This window comes from Moschus berezovskii, chromosome 22, assembly GCF_049115385.1.
Source record: "Moschus berezovskii isolate FMDL1 chromosome 22, NW_MosBer_1.0, whole genome shotgun sequence".
Taxonomy (NCBI): domain Eukaryota; kingdom Metazoa; phylum Chordata; class Mammalia; order Artiodactyla; family Moschidae; genus Moschus; species Moschus berezovskii.
Genome location: NC_142481.1, coordinates 14,758,788 through 14,779,552, shown reverse-complemented (window position 1 = coordinate 14,779,552; position 20,765 = coordinate 14,758,788). Strand labels below are relative to the sequence as shown.

The 20,765-nt window shown below is 46.4% G+C and overlaps 1 protein-coding gene across 1 annotated transcript; it reads right to left on the bottom strand.

Annotated features, from left to right (window-relative positions):
• Positions 1–46: 46 nt before the first annotated feature.
• Positions 47–20,102, bottom strand: LOC129547316 (F-box only protein 27-like). Its single transcript, XM_088829970.1, has 7 exons — positions 20,084–20,102; positions 18,444–18,827; positions 18,163–18,169; positions 18,011–18,106; positions 13,937–14,066; positions 13,130–13,258; positions 47–220 (listed from the first exon to the last, which is right to left on the bottom strand). The coding sequence occupies exons 1-7, from the start codon at positions 20,100–20,102 to the stop codon at positions 47–49; spliced, it is 939 nt and encodes a 312-aa protein (XP_088686096.1).
• Between the last annotated feature and the right edge of the window lie 663 nt (positions 20,103–20,765).

The window sequence follows — 20,765 nt, the reverse complement described above, 5'->3', positions numbered from 1 at the left end:
TCTCCAGGCCCCGCGGCTGCTGCTGCTGGAGAGCCAGCGTAAGCCATCAGTGACCTGGAGCCTCCTCAGGCGACGCCCCTGCTTCCCGCACCCCAAAGCTGTCGTCCCCACACCCCAGCAGCCGCCCCTTCAAGTCCCCAGGCTCCCAGCCCGTCCTGGCCAGCAGACCACCGCGGCCACTCTCTGCCCGCGCATCCCAGCGCCCGCAGCCAAGCCCGCTCTGCGCCCCGAGTCTCACCCTGCATCTCAGCCAGAGCTCCTCACCAGTGGGCCTTCACCTTGCCTCCCCTGTTCCCACCGCCACCTCAGCCCTTTTTATTCGCCCGCCCCTCCCTTCTTCATACCCAGCAACCAGACCACCCACCCACCCTCCACTCCCCTACGCTACCCACCCCCGCCCTGGCTCCGTTCTCCCAATGACTAGCCATATCTGCCTGCCCCTCCCTTCTCCCTGTCTCTTCCTCCCAGGCCTACTTGCCAGCCCCTCTTGCCCTGCCTCCCGGCCTGTCCTCCAAACTTCCCCTCCTTTGCACTCTAGTTACACCTGCAGGGGAATTATGGGACCATATCACTGACGCAATAGTGGAGGGAGAAGCAGGAGATGCCAGGATCCAGAGTCTGTCCGTCACCCCACCGCTGGTCCTTCGGAGCATCCCTTACCAGGCTGTAAGGGCCTTGGTGCTGAACATCTGCTGTTATTCAGTCAGGCATCTGGGCAGGAGGCTTCATATCCCTTAGCTAATGGAACAGTTCCCATCACCTCTAAGGATCCAGAATCACTATCTTGGAGATCCTTGCACAGGAGAAAACAGTCTCCAGCTGGAACCAAATGCATTTCTGTTTGACACCTAAATGAGTGCTGTAACCAGTAATAATCCAGCCGAACTTCATGGAGCCTTTTACCACTATCAGGTTAGCAACCCCCTGAGGTAGGTATGGCTATGTCCCCACTTCACAGCTGTGAAAACTGAGGCCAAGTGACCTGCCCAAGGTCACACAGCTAGTAGGTGACAGAGTTGGGTTTTGAACTTAGCCTGGGTGGCTCAGAAAGTAAAGACTCTACCTGCAATGCAGGAGACCTGGGTTTGATCCCTGGCTTGGGAAGATCTCCTGGAGAGGGGAACGGCTACCCACTCCCATATTTTTGCCTGGAGAATTCCATGGACAGAGGAACCAGGCGGGCTGCAATCCTTTGGGGTCCTAAAGAATCAGACATAACTGAATTACCAATACTTTCACTTTTGGGTGGCTCTACAATTCTTGCTTTCAACCTCTGTACCAACTCTATGCAATGAAAATAAAATATGAGCTACACGTGTAATTTTAAATATCAGCAAGTGAAACCTTCATAGATTTTTGCCCACGTAGAATTTACCTTCTAAGAGAGAGATGGTGAACAGGAGACAGAATAAGCAAATTAGATGCTTTGGGGAAAACTCCTGTCTACCCCTCAACATCCTCTTCACAATTGGAGGAAAATGGTTTTATTTTGAAATAAGCATGAAATCAGACTATGATTCACATGGGTCATGATGAGCAGTAGACGTGATATGTGAATGACATGTCATGTGTTGGAAGGTGATCAATGCTATGGGAAATAAATCAGGGAAGGGAATAGGGGGCTGGGTGCAGAGACCTTGAATTCCGAGAGATGGGATGACTATTATACAGGACAAATTTATTTTCAATATGTACACTGTCAATAAAATTTTTCCTATTGAGGTTTTTCATCACGTCCCAAAGTGGAAGAGTGGAAGGAGCAACCAGCTCCAACAGTTAACTCCTGACCATTCTGGTTTCATCTCTAATCCCACCCACTTGATACAGCAGCCAATCTGAAGCAAATCTTCGAAACCACACCCTTCTATCCAGCAAAATACATTACTTTTTAATGTAATGTTTAAACTGTGGGAATCTGTTTGATAATGAGATTATGAAAATTGATTATCATCCAATCATGAGTTCAAAAGGTGGTTTTTAAAAAAAGTTTAAAGTCCCTGGTGCTCCAGTGGTTAAGAATCTGCTTTGCAATGCGAGGGACACGGGTTTGATCACTGGTCCAGGAAGATTCCACATGCTGTGGAGCAACAAAACCTGTATGCCAAACTACAGAGTCCAAGGGCTACTGAAGCTGGTGGGTCTAGAGCCCGTGCTCTGCAACAAAAGAAGTGACTACAGTGAGAAGCCTGACAACCTCAACGAAGAGTACCCCCTGCTCGCTGCAACTAGAAAAAGAAAGAAACAGAAGTCACTCAGCTATGTCGGACTCTTTGCGACCCCATGAACTGTAGCTGAACAGGCTCCATGGGATTTTCCAGACAAGAATACTGGAGTGGGTTGCCATTTCCTTCTCCAGCCGCAACTAGAGATAAATCTAAAAAAAAGTTTTAAAACTTCATGTAGGATAAAAGGGCAGAAACTGACCAGCCAGATTCCATTCTTTAATTTCCTCCTCAGACACAATCTCTGTTAATTCCTGAAATTACACTCCATGCTGTATTCCATAGGCATTTAGAACAGTCTTTGGGACTCTGTGGGAGAGGGTGAAGGTGGAATGATTGGGGAGAATGGAATTGTAGCATGTATATTATCATAAGTGACCAGTCCAGGTTCGATGCATAAATTTTCCTCTGTTCATTTCTTTGCATTTGTGCTTTTTTAATAAAAATACTTTTAACTGTAAAAAAAAAAAAATGATTGGATTGCAAGGGCATACCGCTTGAAAGATAATGATTGAAGCATAATGGCTGTCAGGAGTAGAGGGTTTACAAAGACCACAGGAACATTTTGGGAAAGTTATGGGTGCATTTGGGCTTCCCAGGTGGCTCAGTGCTAAAGAATCCGCCTGAGATTCAGGAGACATAAGAGATACAGGTTCCATCCCTGGGTAGGGAAGATCCCTTGAAGGAGGAAATGGTGACCCACTCCAGTATTCTTGCCTGGAAATTCCATGGACAGAGGAGCCTGGCAGGCTACAGTCCATGGGGTTGCAAAGAATCAAACAGGACTGAGCAACTGAGCACACGCATGGGTGCATTTTGGTGTCACAGTAGTGGGAGTGCCACTGGGTATCTGTGCACAGGACAGCATTCCCCAGGAGAGAGCTGTCCTGGATTCCTCCTTCTTTTAGTCAATGTCCTGTGTGTTTTCACACAGGAAGAAAGCCTGTTAATATGAGCCTGCAATCCAATTCAGTATACATGCAAATGTAAAGTGTGTTAATAGATGCTGAATGGAAATCTTGAAAAAGTAAATTGGAGCTGGAGGAATCAGGCTCCCTGATGTCAGACTATAGTACAAAGCTATAGTAATCAAAACAGTATGGTGGGACTTCCCTGGTGGTTCAGTGTTTGAGAATCCACCTTCTAATTCAGGGACACAGGTTCAATCCCTGGTCAGGACACTAAGCCCATGAGCTACAACTACTGAGCCGATATGTCACAACTAGAGAGACGCCTGTGTGCTGAAATGAAAAACCCCACATACACAACTAAGACTTGACACAGCCAAATAAATAAATACTAAAAAAAAAAAAGACAGTATGGTACTGGCACAAAAGCAAACAAACAAACAAAAAGATCCATGGAATAGGACAGAAAATCCAGAGATAAACTCATGCTCCTATGGTCACCTAAACCATGGCAAAGGAGGCAAGAATATAAATTGGGGACTTCCCTTGTGGTCCAGTGGTTAAGAATCCAATCGCCAATGCAGGGGACATGGGTTCAATCCCTGGTCCAGGAAGATCCCACATGCCATGGGGCAACTAGGCCCATACGCCACAACCCACATGCCCACTGAGCCCACATCCCTAGAGCCCATGGTCTGCAACAGGAGAAGCCACCACAACGAGAAGCCTTCACACTACAACTAGAGAGTAGCCCCTGCTCACTCCAATTAGAGAAAGCCTCGGGCAGCAAGGAAGACTGGGTGTAGCCAAAAGTAAAATATGTTTTAAAAAAAGAATATACTATGGAGAAAAGACTGTCTCTTCAATAAGTGGTGCTGGGAAAAGTGGACAGCTACATATAAAAGAATGAAATTAGAATACTTCTTAACCCCATACACAAAAAATAAACTCAACATAGATTAAAGACATAAGTGTAAGGCCTAAACTCTTAGAGGAAAACATAGGCAGAACACTCTTTGACATAAATTGCTGCAGGATATTTTTGACCCACCTTCTAGAGTAATTGGGGTTTCCCTGGTGGCTCAGACAGTGAAGAGTCTGCTCACAATGCAGGAGACCTGGGTTTGACCCCTGGGTTGGGAATATCCTCTGAAGAAGGAAATGGCAAAGCACTCCAGGATTCTTGCCTGAAAAAATCCCATGGACAGAGGAGCCTGGCAGGCTACAGTCCATGGGGTCGCAAAGAGTTGGACACAACTGAGTGACTTCACTTTCCTAGAGTAATGAAAATAAAAACACAAATAAACAAATGGGTCTTAGTTATTTTCAAAAGCTTTTGCATAGCAAAGGAAATCATAAACGAGCAAAAGACAGCCCTCAAAATGAGATAAAATATTTGCAAATGAAACAACTGACAAGGGATTAATCTCCAAAATATACAAACAGCTCCTTCAGCTTAATTAAAAAAAAAAAAAGAATGCAATCAAAAAATGGGTGTGAGACTAAATAGACATTTCTCCAAAAAAGACATACAGATGGCCAAAAGGTATGCAGATCTTTTGGTCAGCTGTGTGCCCGTGTGCATAGGGTGTAGGTGAAGCAGGCACTGGTAGGGCAAAGTGTGTACAGAGAGCAAGAGAATAGCCATCTTGAGTGGCCTGACCATACAGTCTTGCTGGGAGCAAGCCCAAGTCTCATTTGCATTTGTATCATTTGCATATTGTATAGCACAGGGAACTCCACTCAATGCTCTTTGGTGACTTCAATGGGAAGGAAATCCCCCAAAGAGGGGATACATGTATATGTATAGCTGATCCACTTTGCTGTACAGCAGAAACTAACCCAGCTATATTTAAGCCAACTATATTATTGTTGTAGTGAAGTGAAAGCGAAAGTCGCTCAGTCATGTCTGACTCTTTGCAACCCATGGAAAGAGTCTATACAGTCCATGGAATTCTCCAAGTCTGAATACTGGAGTGGGTAGCCTTTCCCTTCTCCAGGGGATCTTCCCAACCCAGGGATCGAACCCAGGTCTCCTGCATTGCAGGCAGGTTCTTTACCAGCTGAGCCACAAGGTTGTAAAGCGACCATAATTTTAAAAAGTAACGATAATTTAAAAAAATAGACACTGAGAAGTCCAGGAACGCAATTACTCTGTCAACTGGAAGAGTGTCCTTGACTCCTTGACTTTGTTGGTACTTTGCTAGTTATTATGCTCCAATTCAGAAAACCACAAAATCCCCTCATGTAGGCAGTGTCAGCTCTGGGTCTTATGGAGCCTTAGGCGTTCAGAGAAGTCTGAACACCCTGGGGACTTTTCACATGCCCTGGGAAGGTTTTAAAATCCAAGCTCTGAATCAGATCTACATCTGTAACAAATCCCCAAAGGATGCTGATGACTGCCTTCCACACTTTGAGTAACTAAATCTTGTTGGGCTACCCCTCACAGGCCTACAAGGCCTGTGCTTGCCCAGCCTCGAGACCAAAGAAAGAGCCCCGAGTCAGCAACAGAGATGTAAGTAGTTTAACGGATGGGGAAGCTTACACATCTGAATCAAGGTCCTGGAGCAACACCCCACTGTGTGCAGAGGTTAGTGGGCAGAACACAGGGTCAGGATGTGGTGGCTGTCTTTGCTCCCAGGGTGGGGGTCGGGGTTGGGGGGAAGATTACCAGTTACAGGGGAATTGATGTCAGGTGGGGTCAGTAGTACCAGGGAAACCAGAGGGGCAAGTTCCTCGCTGCCCCTTTGATGAGAGCAATCACTAGATGGGGCCTGGGCAAGTATGGAGGTAGGTCAGCTGTGTGCCCGTGTGCACAGGGTGTAGGTGGAGCAGGCTCTGGTAGGGCAAAGTGTGTACAGAGAGCAAGAGAACAGCTATCTTGAGTGGCCTGATCACACAGTCTTACTGGGAGCAAGCCCAAGTCTCATTTGCATATTGAAATACATATTATTTTTTTGTTTTATTGTATTTATTTATTAATTTTTAATTGGACAATGTTGTGTTAGTTTCTGCTGTACATACAACAACTTGAATCAACTTTATGCATACATAGGTGCTTCCCTGATGGCTCAGATGGTAAAGAATCCTTGGGTTGGAAAAATGCCCTATGGAAGGGACAATGGAGCTACCCAGCTTCAATAATTTGGCCACCTGATGTGAAGAGCTGACTCGCTATTAAGACCCTGACGCTGGGAAATATTGAAGGCAGGGGGAGAAGGGGATGACAGAGAACAAGATGGTTGGATGGCATCATTGACTCAATGGACATGAGTTTGAGCAAACTCCAGGAGATGGTGAAGGACAGGGAAGCCTGACATGCTGCAGTCCATGGGGTCGCAAAGAGTAGGACACGATCCACGATCGAGTGGATGAACAACAAACCCACTCCAGTGTTCTTGCCTGGAGAATCCCATGGACAGAGGAGCCAGATGGGCTATAATATTTGGGGTGGCAAAGAGTCAGACACAACAGAGTGATTAGCACTTATATCTGATTCCTTTTGAGCCTCCCCCAGCCCCAGTTCCATCCCTCCAGGTCATCACCTAGCAGAGAGCTGAGCTTCCTGTGCTATTCAGCAACTTCCCACTAGCTATCCATTTTACACACGGTGGTGTATATATAGGGATCTATCAGTGCTATTCTCTCAATTTGTCCCACCCTCTCCTCCCCCTACATGTTCTTTTAATTATTAATTTCTCAGGAATTTCTTGGAGGTCCAACACTTTCCCTGGCAAGCCATGTGGCAAAAAAAAAAAAGGAAAAAAAGAAGAATTTTAAATACTTATGAATTTCTCTCCTTTTATTTCACCTTTACCCTGTATACATTGTATTTGGGGTGTTTTATTAACATTAGAAGAATTCTTTGTGGACACAGGTTTCATTATCTAAGTATTTCATTCCAAGATGGTAAAGGCGGGCTTGATACATCATGTGTGTGTGTTAGTCGCTCAGTCATGTCCAATTCTTTGGGACCAAATGGACTGTAGCCTTCCAGGCTCCTCTGTCCATGGAATTTCCCAAGCAACAATACTAGAGTGGGTTGCCATTTCTTCCTCTAGGGGATCTTCTTAACCCATGGCCCCTGTACCGGCATGCGGATTCTTAACCACTCTGCCACCAGGGAAATCCCAAAGTATTTCATTTCCAGGTGGTAGAGGCTGCATGAGAAATTATTCTCCATAAAAGCAGGAAGATTGCAGTTGGCTCTGACCAAGTGAAGCCACAGGAATGGACAGGGAAGTGTTGAGTGGGCATGCAGGTGCATCTCTGAAGGTGTGGTTGGGAAGTGGGGAGTACGAGGTGGGGGGTACTGCAAGTCTCGTTTGCAGAAGTAGAAAATTCGTGAACCTCAGAGCACTGGGAGGCAGGCTGCACGAATATCCCAAGGTCATTAGACGTTCCACAGACTTGGTTTTCCTGGCCCTGGTTCACCTATCCTGTTTAACAGGAGTAGAGCTCGGAGGCGTTTTGATTCCAGGTAAGGAACCTGACTGGGAATGGGCCTTTTGTGTGGATAGAGGGTGGGAAGGATCTTGGGAAGAAGGAGATAAGTAGTTAATAAAATCTCTCTCGGGAGTGTGGGAGGGATTTGAAGACTGCCTCACTCCATAGAGGGCCTTCCCTGGTGGCTCAGAGGTTAAAGCGTCTGCCTCCAATGCGGGCGACCTGGGTTTGATCCCTGAGTTGGGAAGATCCCCTGGAGAAGGAAATGGTAACCCACTCCAGTACTCTTGCCTGGAGAATCCCATGGACGGAGGAGCCTGGTAGGCTACAGTCCACAGGGTTGCAAAGAGTTGGACACGACTGAGCGACATCACTTCACTTCACTCACTCACTCCTTAGATGTAGGGTTGAGTGGGGCAGCCCTAGGTGTTGGGTTCAAGCTCCTTTCTCAAGGTGCTTCAGTCCTGATATGCCCATGTCTCCTGGAGTGGGGCTGGGGGACGTGGGATTGGAGATAAGATTTTAGGTAAAACCCTCTCAGCTCCCCACCCAACAGTCTGTAGTGGATGTGAAATAAAATTCATATTTATGGCAAGACAAGAAAAATTTAACATAAAAATTCTTCTCTGCCCTCACCTCTCCCAGCACCATGCATTGTGTATCAGCATTATCCATTGACCAAACCTCCCCACCAGCAGGAATACCTGCTCAACCATAAACAGTGTTCTCTTAGCATCAACAAGACAACTCCTTAAAGGATAACATTCGTTCTTGACCTTGTAAAGGGTCACATGTACAAACACTGGGCACTTCAAACTGGATCATGTAAACTATCAATAATACATCATTTAATGTACAGTCTACTGTCTCAAAAAACTTATATAAACTGTGTCTTGATCACTAATGGACAGAACTGTTCTTAGAACTCTTTGAGATGCTCTTCCCAGGTTATAATCCTCAAATTTGGCTCGAATAAAATTTTTCAGTTCTATCTTCAATTGACTGATTTTTCATTGACAAGGATCAAGAGCAGAAAAGAGCTGGGAAACCTTTTCACTCTGAAGAAGCACTTCCTTCTATTGAGGCTCACATGGAAATAAAATAACCAAGACCTTAAGAAAAGTTTGGCTGGAGCCAGTTTCCTAGGTAAAACACAACAACAAAATAAGAAGATTTAAAGATCCAGTATCTATTTGAAGGGGAAACGTACCTAGGGAGATTTGAGAAGAGAGTCCTGGGCGGGGCAAGGAGTAGGGCAGCCAGGGAGGGCCTGGAGAGAGAGCTCTGGTATGGAAGGTCTGCAGAGGGGTGGGAGGCGGGATCCAGCCTGAGGGGGAGATGGGCCTGGGGGACGTGGAGGTCCTACCTCCTTCCAGAGGAATCCACTACTTGCTTCTCACTGAACTGTCCAGCCAGTATATCCAAAATCACAGGCCACGTGAACATTCTTCATAAGGGTTCAGGCAGAGCAGCCTGCATCTCAGGTGGACCCTACCCAGTACATCACTCACTGGCGACTGCCTATTTAGAAACTATAAGTAATAGGTGATCCCGTATATTGAAAAAGACATGAATAATTCCTTTAGTATGACATTGGTATTGTGGGTTCTTTAAAAAAGAGAGGAACTTCCCCAGCTGTCAAGTGGTTAAGACTCTGAGCTTCCACTGCAGGGGGTATGGGTTCCATCCCCGGTCAGGAAAGAAGATCCTGCATACTGTGCCCTTCCCTGCCCCTCCAAAAAGGAAGTATATGTTTAAAAAGAATAATAAAAATACTCTTCTCTCTACATATGTTTGTATTTAGAATTCTCTATTAAAAAATTAAGTGAAGTGAAGGTGCTCCGTTGTGTTTGACTCTTTGCAATCCCATGGACTGTAGCCCTCCAGGCTCCTCTGGCCGGAATTTTCCAGGCAAGAATACTGGAGTGGGTTGCCATTTCTTCCTCCAGGGGATCTTCCTGACCCAGGGATCAAACCCAGATCTCCCACATTGCAGGCAGACTCTTTACCATCTGAGCCACCAGGGAATCCCATAACAAAATAAGTAAAATAAGTAACCCTTTTTAAAAAACTTTAGTTTGTATTGGGGTGTAACTGATTAACAATGTTGTGAGTTTCAAGTGAACATTGAAGGGACTCAATGATACATATACTGCATCCATTCTCCCCCCAATTCCCCCCCCATCCAGGCTGTCACATAACACTGAGCAGAGTTTCATGTGCTATATGAAACTTGTTGGCTATCCATTTTAAATGGATATACATATACATGTAAATATTAAGAATGGTCATCTATGGATGCTTTACATTATTTTTATTGCCCTTTATATATTTTTTAATGGGCTACCCTGGTGGCTCAGAGGGTAAAATGTCTGCCTGCAATTCGGGAGACTCAGGTTCGATCCCTGGGTTGGGAATATCCCCTAGAGAAGGAAATGGCAATCCACTCCAGTATTCTTGCCTGGAGAATCCCATGGATGGAGGAGCCAGGTGGGCTACAGTCCATGGGGTCGCAAAGAGTCGGACATGACTGAGAGACTTCAGTTTCCTTTAGTTTTTATATATTTTATTTCAAATTGTTTATTGTTATCATTAGTCTTTTTTTATTGGAGTAGAGTTAATTTCACACATTGGAGAAGGAAATGGCAACCCACTCCAGTGTTCTTGCCTGGAGAATCCCAGGGACGGGGGAGCCTGGTGGGCTGCCCTCTATGGGGTCGCACAGAGTTGGACACGACTGAAGTGACTTAGCAGCAGAGTTAATTTTGGGGCTTCCCTGGTGGATTAATGGTAAAGAATTCACCTGACGATGCAGGAGATGCAGGAGACAGGGGTTCAAACCCTGGGTTAGGAAGATCCCCTGGAGGAGGAAATGGCAACCCACTCCAGCATTCTTGCCTGAAAATGCCCCATGGACAGGGAGCCTCTTATGTCAATGACTACTGTATAGCAAAGTGGGTCAGCCATACACACACATATGTAGTTTTTAACATTCTTTGTTAGTTTGTCTTAAATAAATCTAAACAATACACACAAAAGAATAATTGTATGTTTAAGAATAATATAAGATTACAATCACTTCTAGGAGAAAAATTCAATTTTATAGACTAATCCAACAGTTAAGGTTGTCATAAAAAAAGCAGTGACTTTGAGCTACTTGGCTCCTGAGAAGATAAAGAAGTCCCAGCCCAAGAGAAGTAAGCAACATATAAGGACAGAATTAAACACACTTAAATGGAAAGATACTTTGGCACGCACAGTAACAACCATACAAGAGGGAAAGACAGGAAATAAATAAAAAACTGGCAACTATTTCTGTGGTGAAAATTTTCCAAAGGAAATTTCAGGGTGAACCGTGTTTCACAAATGGTTAGAACTCTACTAAGAAATGGCCAAGTGGCATTTTAGAAGCTTGGCTCTTCACCATTGCATCCTGGTTAATGGTATGCCACTTTTAATGTGACCATGGCCCAAGTGAATACTTGAGGTGAGAATGGCCACGGAGGATGTGAAGCCATCATGGACTATATTTCATGTGTGCAAATAGACGAGAAGCACTGAGAACCTCAGAGTCCTCTTCAACACATGAAGGGCCATCACTAATACAAAGTAGAATCGGGAGGATGGATACGTGTTTATGTATGACTGAGTCCCTTTGCTGTTCACCTGAAAGGAACACAGCATTGTTAATTGGCTACACCCCAAAACAAAATAAAAAGTTTAAAGTTTTTGGGGAAAAAAAAGAGAATTAGAACCACACACACACAAAAAACAACTTTGTCAGCTACTTCTAAATGTGGTTATCTATGGAAAGGGAAATTGCATTGGAGAATACTTATTTGTGTATAACACTGTATTTCTACACATAAGCATGTAGAAAATGAGAAATTTAGAGAAGCAAAATCAATAACTACAAAAATCACAACTATGCACCTATCACCATTGCACTAACCCTGCAATGCTTTAGTTCTTCTGTATACATCCAGAAGGCAATCAGAATACAAATACAAGGATACATACTATTCTATTTTAATGTGGCATATATAAAATAACTGTATAAATGCATATATGCACAATGCAGACAGAAGCATATATTGTTGTTCAGTCCTTAAGCCATATCCAACTCTTTGCTACCCAAGGTACTGCAGCACCCCAGACTGCAGTACATATACATCAAAATTAAATTATATGGTTCTTTTTTCAGGCAATGGTTTCCACCTTCCCCTTCCTGTGAATGCTTGCTTCATATTCCTTCTATCCAAAGTCCTCCAGCTGACCCAAAAATATCCTCCAGAGTTTCACTGTCCAAACCAGTGTATCTACTCCAGAACCACACACTACATGTGGTCATGACTCTCAGGTCAGTTTCAACCTGTCACACTTCCCCTTCGATGAAAGTGATGAAGTACCCTCCCCTTGGGCTGTGTCCCATCTTCTACTGCAGGTGGGGGGACACTTCAGGGTGGACACATCAAAGGCAGCAGCAGCTTCAGTTGCTTTCCATCTGGAGACCTGGAGCTCCTTAGGGATCCTGCAGCAGGGAGGGGGCAGCCATGACCCCTGGATGGGGTGGGGACAGCCGGATCCTACTGTTGCACGGTTCTCTCTCACCCTCATGACCAGAATGTCACAAATGTGGTGTCACTGTGACGCTGTGCCCACGTCCACCACCTGCCTAAACTTCTAACCCTGACTGATCATCTCTAATCCCACGATTTCCTTAGAGCTTAGGAAATAGGGTTCTGACTCTTCCATTCTCTTGACTGGAGAATGCCTTCTACAGTTGTTTTCTTCTGAACAGTTTTCTCTCGACTGAAACAACGCCTTACTCTGAACTGAGTAGTCATCAAGCTGTTAACACTGTATTTCTGTTCAGCTTTGGCAAAATTTTATTACCTATGATCGACAGATATATTCCTGATTTACTCTCTCCATATTTAAAAAGAATTTCAAAGTAACAAAATAATTTTATATACTATACAACTCAGAGCAATTGTATATAGGGGACCAATTCATTGCTCACAGCGTGGGCAGAACCCTCTGCCTCCAAACATTTTTTGAGCTAGTTTTACTTTCAGCTCTTGAGTCTTGGTCCCAGGTTTGAAATCACAGTTTAGGGGTTGGAATTACTCAGCCACAGGGATTGAGCTTCTAGTTCGGAGGTGAGGAGAGGGCTTCTTGGAAGCAACCAATGATGCCCCTGCAGCAGGAACAGAAGGGCAGAGGGTAAAGGGGAAGAGCCAGAGGGGCCTTGCGTGTGGGGGGAGGGTGAGGAGCCCTCTCACCATTTCCCTGTGTTCACCTGTGTGTCTCCACCCCGTAGAACAGGGGCTGTATTAGAGCAGCAGCAGCCAGCAGACCTGATGTAAAAATGTTCTCATAGTTTCTAGTAGAATTTAAAGACAGGGCCCAGTGGAACCCTTGATTGGACCCAGGAGATCCCAGGATGCCAGGAACTACAAGCCCTTGATTATTGAGGTGGCCCAGCCAATGGTGCTGGAAGGCACACTCAGGTTGTTTAACAAGGACAGTCCTCCACTAGAGTTGACAGACCCGTACAATCACACTGGCCTTGGGCATGAAGATTCCATAGTCCTCAGGCAGGAACCCCATGTCCCAAATCCAGTGTTCCAGAGACACAAAGCGGACGCCCTTCTTGAGGTTGGAGAACACGTGGTTGGTCTGTAGGCAGAAAAAGAGGTTAAGTTCCACTGTGCCATGGCCTTCCCCTCAGAAGCTGAGTTGGGGGCCTTCTGGCGGGTGGTATTTTCCCTAGATGGCTGCAATGTTTCCACTTACACATGTCCTTCTAGAATCGTGCCACTCCTCACCTAGGGGCAGGGTCTAATTCCTACCCCCTTGAATCTGGGAGGGTTTCATTGTAACCAAGAGTGTGCTGGGAGTGATGCTGAGTGACTTTCACCAAGTGACTTCCACGGCGGGGTCACAAAGGCAAAGCAGCTTATGCTGGTGTCTCCAGAAGCTGCATGGAGCCCTGAGCCACCAGGAAGCAGCTGCCTGCCCCGAAGCCGCCATGCTATGAGGAAGCCCCAAGTAGAGCAAACAGGGGGATCCCATGGCCAAGCTCTGAGACTAAACCAAGAGCTGCTTGGCCAGCCACCAACTGCTGTGTACACACTCACAGCCCACCCTGCCCTTCAGGTCCAGCCCATGTCTGAAGGGAACTACACGAGAGACCAGAGCCAGAAACTCTCACCAGAGCCCTCCTCATAGAAACCATGAGAGGAGATAAAACGACTGCTGTTGATATTAAACCACCAAATTTGGGGGAAATTTATTTTTTAGCAATAGATCATCATAAGCCTTACCATTCTTTCTCTTTGCCCCTGTCAGACTCACCTTAAAAGGGATACTGCTTCTACCTTGATGGACTGGACTAGGAGAGAAATGATGTAGCTGGGCCTGCTCGGCATCTAGAAGTCGGACAATTAGTTCATACAGACAGACCAAGGTTTCTTGGTCTGCCCACCTGTGGGAGAAGGAAAATCTTGAAGGCTGAACTTGCCACCCCACCTCTTTGGGCATCTGCCTCCTCTACCTGAATGACCTTCCCATGTCTAAAAATCCAAAATGGTGCTGTGGTCCCCAGGACTAGCAGCATCAGGGTCACGTGGGAGCTTGGCCCCTCTGCTTCCCCAAGGAATCCATCTGCCCTAAATACCCTCTCCAGCGGTTCACATGTGCATTCATTTCAGAAGTAATGACCTAGAGCCATGCTCTTCAAGGTACCTCCTACCGTATTATTTCTCTTTCTGTGTTTTGCAGGTGGCTGCTGCTGCTGCTGCTGCTGCTAAGTCGCTTCAGTGTCCGACTCTGTGCGACCCCATAGATGGCAACCGACCAGGCTCCGCCGTCCCTGGGATTCTCCAGGCAAGAACACTGGAGTGGGTTGCCATTTCCTTCTCCAATGTGTGAAAGTGAAAAGTGAAAGTGAAGTCGCTCAGTCGTGTCCAACTAGTAGCGACCCCATGAACTGCAGCCTACCAGGCTCCTCTGTCCATGTGATTTTCTAGGCAAGAGTACTGGAGTGGCTTGCCATTGCCTTCTCTGTTGCAGGTGGCAAAAGATGTCATTTCCAATGTATTCAATGGTGATGTTTAAGATACAATTTTCTTAGTCACTTAGAAGGATCCAAGGGAATCTAAGTAAATTGGTAATGGAACATCAAGCAACATTCAAAGAGACAAGACCCAATGTCCGCTGCTGGTAAATGGATAGACTGAGTGGGGGTGTAGCTCAGTGGTAGAGCACATGTTTGGCTTGCACAAGGCCCCTGGTTCAAATCCCGGCACCTCCATTTAGGAGTTTCTCCTTACTAGGAGCCACTGGAGAAGAGAATTAATTATTGGACTTCCCAGGTAGCTGTAGTGGTAAAGAACCCTGGGTTGGGGAGATCCCCTGGAATAGGAAATGGCAACCCACTCCAGTATTCTTGCCTGGGCAATCTCATGGACAGGGGAGCCTGGCAGGCTACCGTCCATGGGGTTGCAAAGATATAGCTCAGACGATTGAGCACCTAGGTACACATGGTATATTCACACAATGAATTATGAAGCCATGAAAGCAGACTGCAGCTACATACAGTTACAGGTGAACTTACAAACATGTGATTTAAAGAAGCCAGATACACACTATATATGGTATAACTCCATATATATACATAGCACCAAAATGGACAAAGCTGACCTATGGTAACAGGATTCAAGATGGTGCTACCATTGGATTGGAAGTGATGGGAATGGGGTGTGAGGGATACTGAGGGTGGTGTTTGCGGGCAACTTTCTGTTTTTCTCTTTTAATGTTCTGTTCTTGATTTAAGTGAATATGTTCACTTTGTAATAATTCATTGACTTGCACACACAAGATATGTACATTTTTGCTGTCAAAAATAAAAATTTTAAAACAAGATTAATTTGATACATATATATATACATACACACATATATATATACACAAAGTAGTAACTTCCTTCACAGAGGTGTCATATCACTTCTTAGGTGTAAAAGTACATGCTACTTCTTCCAGATTTTATCCTTATATAATAATAATATATGTTTATGTTCTTCTGACTTACCTTTCACACTGCTCTGTGCCAACAACATGCACACAAAGAATATAAGTAGAAATTTAAAATGTCCTAAGTGCTAAACTTTTTTCTTTTTGGCTGAACTGCTCCCTACTAGTGGCTGCCAGACGTTGCTGCAAATTGGAATCATATGGATTCCAGAAAAGATATTTGTGTAGAAAGGAATTTTGCCCTGTTCAAAGCTATGGTCATTGCGGTCTGACACTGAGAGGTAATCTCTGGATCCTTGCAATTTTATGTCTGATAGGAGTATCTCTGTCTGGGATAAGCCTGCCAATATGATTTGGTGGAGGCTAGCCACAACCACTGGAGAAGGCAATGGCAAGCCACTCCAGTACTCTTGCCTAGAAAATCCCATGGATGGAGGAGCCTGGTAGGCTACAGTCCATGGGGTTGCTAAGGGTCAGACACGACTGAGCGACTTCACTTTCACTTTTCACTTTCACACATTGGAGAAGCAAATGGCAACCCACTCCAGTGTTCTTGCCTGGAGAATCCCAGGGACGGGGGAGCCTGGTGGGCTTCCGTCTATGGGGTCACACAGAGTCGGACATGACTGAAGTGACTTAGCAACAGCAGCAGCCACAACCACACAGACAGACTATAATAGGGGCTAGCCACTCCAGGAAAACCAGCAATATGACTAAGGATGCCTCGTGTAGTATCAGTTGATTTGGAGGCTGATATTAAACATTGATGAAAACCCCTATATACAATGAAATATTACTCAGCCGTTAAAAAGAACGAAATGTCATTTGTCATGGATGAACCTAGAGTTTGTCATAGTGAGTGAAGTCAGACAGAGAAGGAGAAATATCATATGACATCCCTTATATGTGGAATCTAAAAAGAAAATGATACAAACGAACTTACAAAACAGAAACACACTCACAGAGAAAGAAACTGATGGTTGCCGGGGTGGGGAAGGGTGGAGGGAAGGGATAGGTAGGGAGTTTGAGATGGATGTGTGCGCACAGCTATGTTTAAAATGGATCCCAATAAGGACTTACTGTATAGCACATGGAACTCTGTTCAGTGTTATGTGGCAGCCTGTATGGGAGGGGAGTCTGGGGGAGAATGGATATATGTGTATGTACAGCTGAGTCCCTTTGCTGTCCACCTGAAACCATCAGAACGTGGCTAATCGGCTCAATGTGTGTACTCAGTCACTCAGTTGTGTCCGACTTTTTGTGACCACCCCTGGAAAGTAACCCACCAGGCTCTTTTGCCCATGGAATTTCAGGCAAGAATGCTGGAGTAGGGTGCAACTTCCTATTCCAAGGGATCTTCCCAATCCAGAGATTGAACCCAAGTCTCTTGTGTCTCCTGCATTGGTAGGTGGATTCTTTATCTCTAGCACAAATTATGAAGCTAAATAAAGAATTTTATTGTAAATATATTTCCGAAAGAGATGAGTTTTCAGAGAGGGGAAGTTTATGGTGTTTTGACTGAAAGTGAATGTGGTAAGGCCAAAATTTCAAATTGCAATTTCACTTTGCCTGTTTCTCCAGAAGCCTTACATCCAGGGACCATACACCTTAGTGAACAACTTTTTTTCTGTAAAACTGAAGGGCTGAGAGACAGGAATTTGGGAAAGCATAATCATACAATGCCCCCACCATAGATGTAATCTGTAGCTGAGTAATTTGAGAAGAGGGTACATAAAACAGTAGACGATTTGGAACTTGCCTCCCTTAAAGTAATCCGAGTGAGGTATCCCACGGAAGGTCTTCATGGACCATCCTGGTTTCAAGACCATCAAACAGAGCTCGAGTTCTAGAGTCAGACAAGTATGAGCCTAATGGCAGGTCCCGCCAAGCCCTAGCTGTGACACCAGAACAAGTGACCTCACCTCTCTGAAATATTCAATTCGAGGTTTCAAAACACACTTTCCCACAGGATCAAGGATCATGAAGGCTGCTGAAACAGGTCACACTTCAAAGCACTGGCTCTTTGGCTAACATAGAACCCTGCCTTATGAAGACAGGAAAACGTAGGCACACTGTGACTTGCCCAAGGCCACAAAGCTGGGAAGCCAGGGTTTGAGTGTGGGAAGTCTGACTCCAGAATCTGACCTCTTAGCTAACTCTATCTCCTCCTAAACCAAGTCCTTTACACAGGATCCAACCTGGTATTTTCCCATCCAGGTCCATTTGGGGGTCAGGAGAGAGTTCAAGGAGTGGATATGGCTAAGTAGTAAAGCTCTGATGGTGGTAAAGTCATTTCCCTTCCTGCTTTATCTAAGGGGTTGTTGGGAGGCCTACGTGCCTTGTCACCCATGCCAAGGTCAGCCCTGTTTTTAAAGCTGTTTTTGCCATCGCACTCACCAGGCAGAGACACAAATCTCAATCTTTCCACTATCCAGGAGTTCTGGCCACAGACCCTCCTTCTCCAGGTCCAACACTTGCTTCTTGTAACACCACCTGGGAGAAACAGGGAAGGGTTAGTGAGAACCAGGGAAGAGCTAACCACCGCCCACCCTAGCCCTTGGGGAAGAGGGACGTCCACCTGTAGAAAGGCTGGAAAGAGTTCTCGGGAACTACCCTGCGGTCTTCCTCCCAGCTTTCCCCCTGTCTCCAGCTTCTACAGTTGAGTGTCCTCCACGGCAGGAAGGCATCTGTTAAATGAAAAAATATTTGTGCCCAAGTTCCTGGCCTGCCTGCCAGCCCACGGATAAGTCACAGGGGTTTCCATGAGCCGCCCCGCCCCTCCAAACCATCCCATGGGCACCCTTGAGACCTCTTTTCCTGGGCTCCCCACCTATGCCACGGGGGTTCGGGTAGAGATTGCGTCCTAAGGGTCTGCGCTCGCAGAAGCGGCCCAGGAGGCAGGGCCTGGGGTCGTCGTCGTCGTCTGGGGGCAGGCAGGTGCGGAGGACGGGCCACAGCTTAGCGTGGCTGTAGGGTAAGATGCTCAGCCACACGGCCCGGGTGTCCACCAGGTAGCGCCAGTACCAGCACACGTGGCGGCATTGCCCGAGCAGCACGCTTGTCGGCAGGTAGCTCAGCACTTCCAGGAGCATCTCGATGGGCAGTTGGCTTAAGCCGGGCGCCTCCTCGGGTTCGGGGTCGGCAGCGGGAATACAGGCGCGCAGGCCCTGGGAGGCTGAGGCCCCCGTGGTCTCCTCGCCAGGCCCTGCGGCTGCTGGAGAGCCAGGGTCCAGACATCAGGGACTTGGAGCCTCCGCAGGCCACGCCCCTGCCTCCCGCACCCAAAGGCTGTCGCCCCCACACCCCAGCAGCCGCCCCTTCAAGTCCCCAGGCTCCCAGCCCGTCCTGGCCAGCAGACCACCGCGGCCGCTCTCTGCCCGCGCATCCCAGCGCCCGCAGCCAAGCCCGCTCTGCGCCCCGAGTCTCACCCTGCATCTCAGCAAAGCTCCTCACCAGTGGGCCTTCACCTTGCCTCCCTTGTTCCCACCGCCGCCTCAGCCCTTTTTATCCCCCCGCCCCTCCCTTAATATCCAATATCAGACCCCCGCCCAGCCCCTCTCCCCTCCCACTCCTCCCCTCCACCCCGCCCTGGCTCCCCTCTCCCAGTGACTAGCCATTTCTGCCTTCCTCTCCCTTCTCCCTGTCTCTCCCTCCCAGGCTTGCTTGCCAGCCCCTCCCAGCCCTGTCTCCAGGCCCTGTTCTCCAAACTTCCCTTCCTTCAGACTCTGTTCAAACCTACAGGGTAATTAAGGGACCAAATCACAGAAGCCACAGTGGAGGGAGGAGCAGGAGATGCCAGGATCCAGAGTCTGTCCGTCACCCCACCGTTGGTCCTTTGGAGCATCCCTCACCAGGCTGTAAGGCCCTTGGTGCTGAACATCTGCTGTTATTCAATCAGGCATCTGGGTGGGAGGCTTCATATCCCTTAGCTTCTAGAACAGTTCCTATCACCTTTAAGGTCTTGACATCATTATCTTTTTTCCAATTTTTGGCCACACCAGGTAGCATGTGGGATCTTAGTTCCCTGACCAGGGATCGAACCCACATCCCCTGCAGTGGAAGAGCAGAGTCTTAACTACTGGACCGCCGGAGAAGTCCCCAGCACCACTAACAAGAGATAAAACAGGCTCCAGTAGGAATCAAATGCATTTCTATTTGACTTCCTAAATGAGTGCTGTAGCCAGTAATAATCCAGCCAGCGTTCATGGACCCTTTTACTACTGGTCAGGTTAGCAACCTGAGCTAGGTGTGGCTATGTCTCTACTTCAAAGATAAGAAAACAGGCTAAGTGACCTGCGCAAGGTCACATAGATAGTCAGTGACAGAGCTAGTATTTGAGCCTGGCCAGGGTGGCTCTAGAATTCTTGCTTTTAACCTCTGTACAAACTTCGTCCAAAAATAAATAAATAAATAAAACGTGAGCTACACGTGCTTTTCAAATCAGCTGGTAAAACTGGACAGGGAACTTACCTTCAGGGAGAAGAGACATGGTGAACAGGAGAGAGTATAAGCAAATTAGATACTTTTGGAAAATCATTAAAAAAACGATCTGCCAATCTCCCAACATTGTCTTCACAATCATAGAAAAGACTCCATTTTATTATGGAATAAGCGTGAAAGGTACTGTGATTCACTGGGCCGTGATGAGCAGTAGATGCGGCATGTAAATGACGTCGCGTGCTGGAAGGTGATCAATGCCATTCGAAATAGATCAAGGAAGGGGAAAAGGGGTCATAGCAGTCTGGGTGGGAGACCCTGAATTCTAAGAGATGGGGTGACTATTACATGGGAAAAATTTCTTTTCAATATATACACTGTCAACAAATTTTTTGCTATTGAGGTTTTCAAACATGTCCCAAAGTGGAAGAAGAATGGAAGAAGCAGTCAACCCCAACGGTTAACTCCTGACCAATTTGCTTTCATCTCTATTCCCACCCACTGGCTCCCCCAGGCAATTTGAAGCAAATCTTAGACATCACAGTCCATAGCAATACACTGTATTTAAATTTTTTTTATTTATTAATTTTTGTGGTGCAGTGCGATGCACAAGGGATCTTAATTCCCTGACCAGAGTTTAAACTTGCACCCCCTGCAATGGAAGGTGGACTCTTAATCACTGGACCACCAGTGAAGTCGCAGCAATGCATCATTT

Bases quoted from the DNA above. Each gene is read 5' to 3' on its own strand.
- LOC129547316 (XM_088829970.1), bottom strand. The intron at 14,067-18,010 runs GTGAGTGCGATG...CTTCTCCCACAG, and splicing joins GAGATTTGTGTCTCTGCCTG to GTGGGCAGACCAAGAAACCT. The intron at 221-13,129 runs GTCTGTCAACTC...CTCGGGGCGCAG, and splicing joins AGGCCAGTGTGATTGTACGG to AGCGGGCTTGGCTGCGGGCG.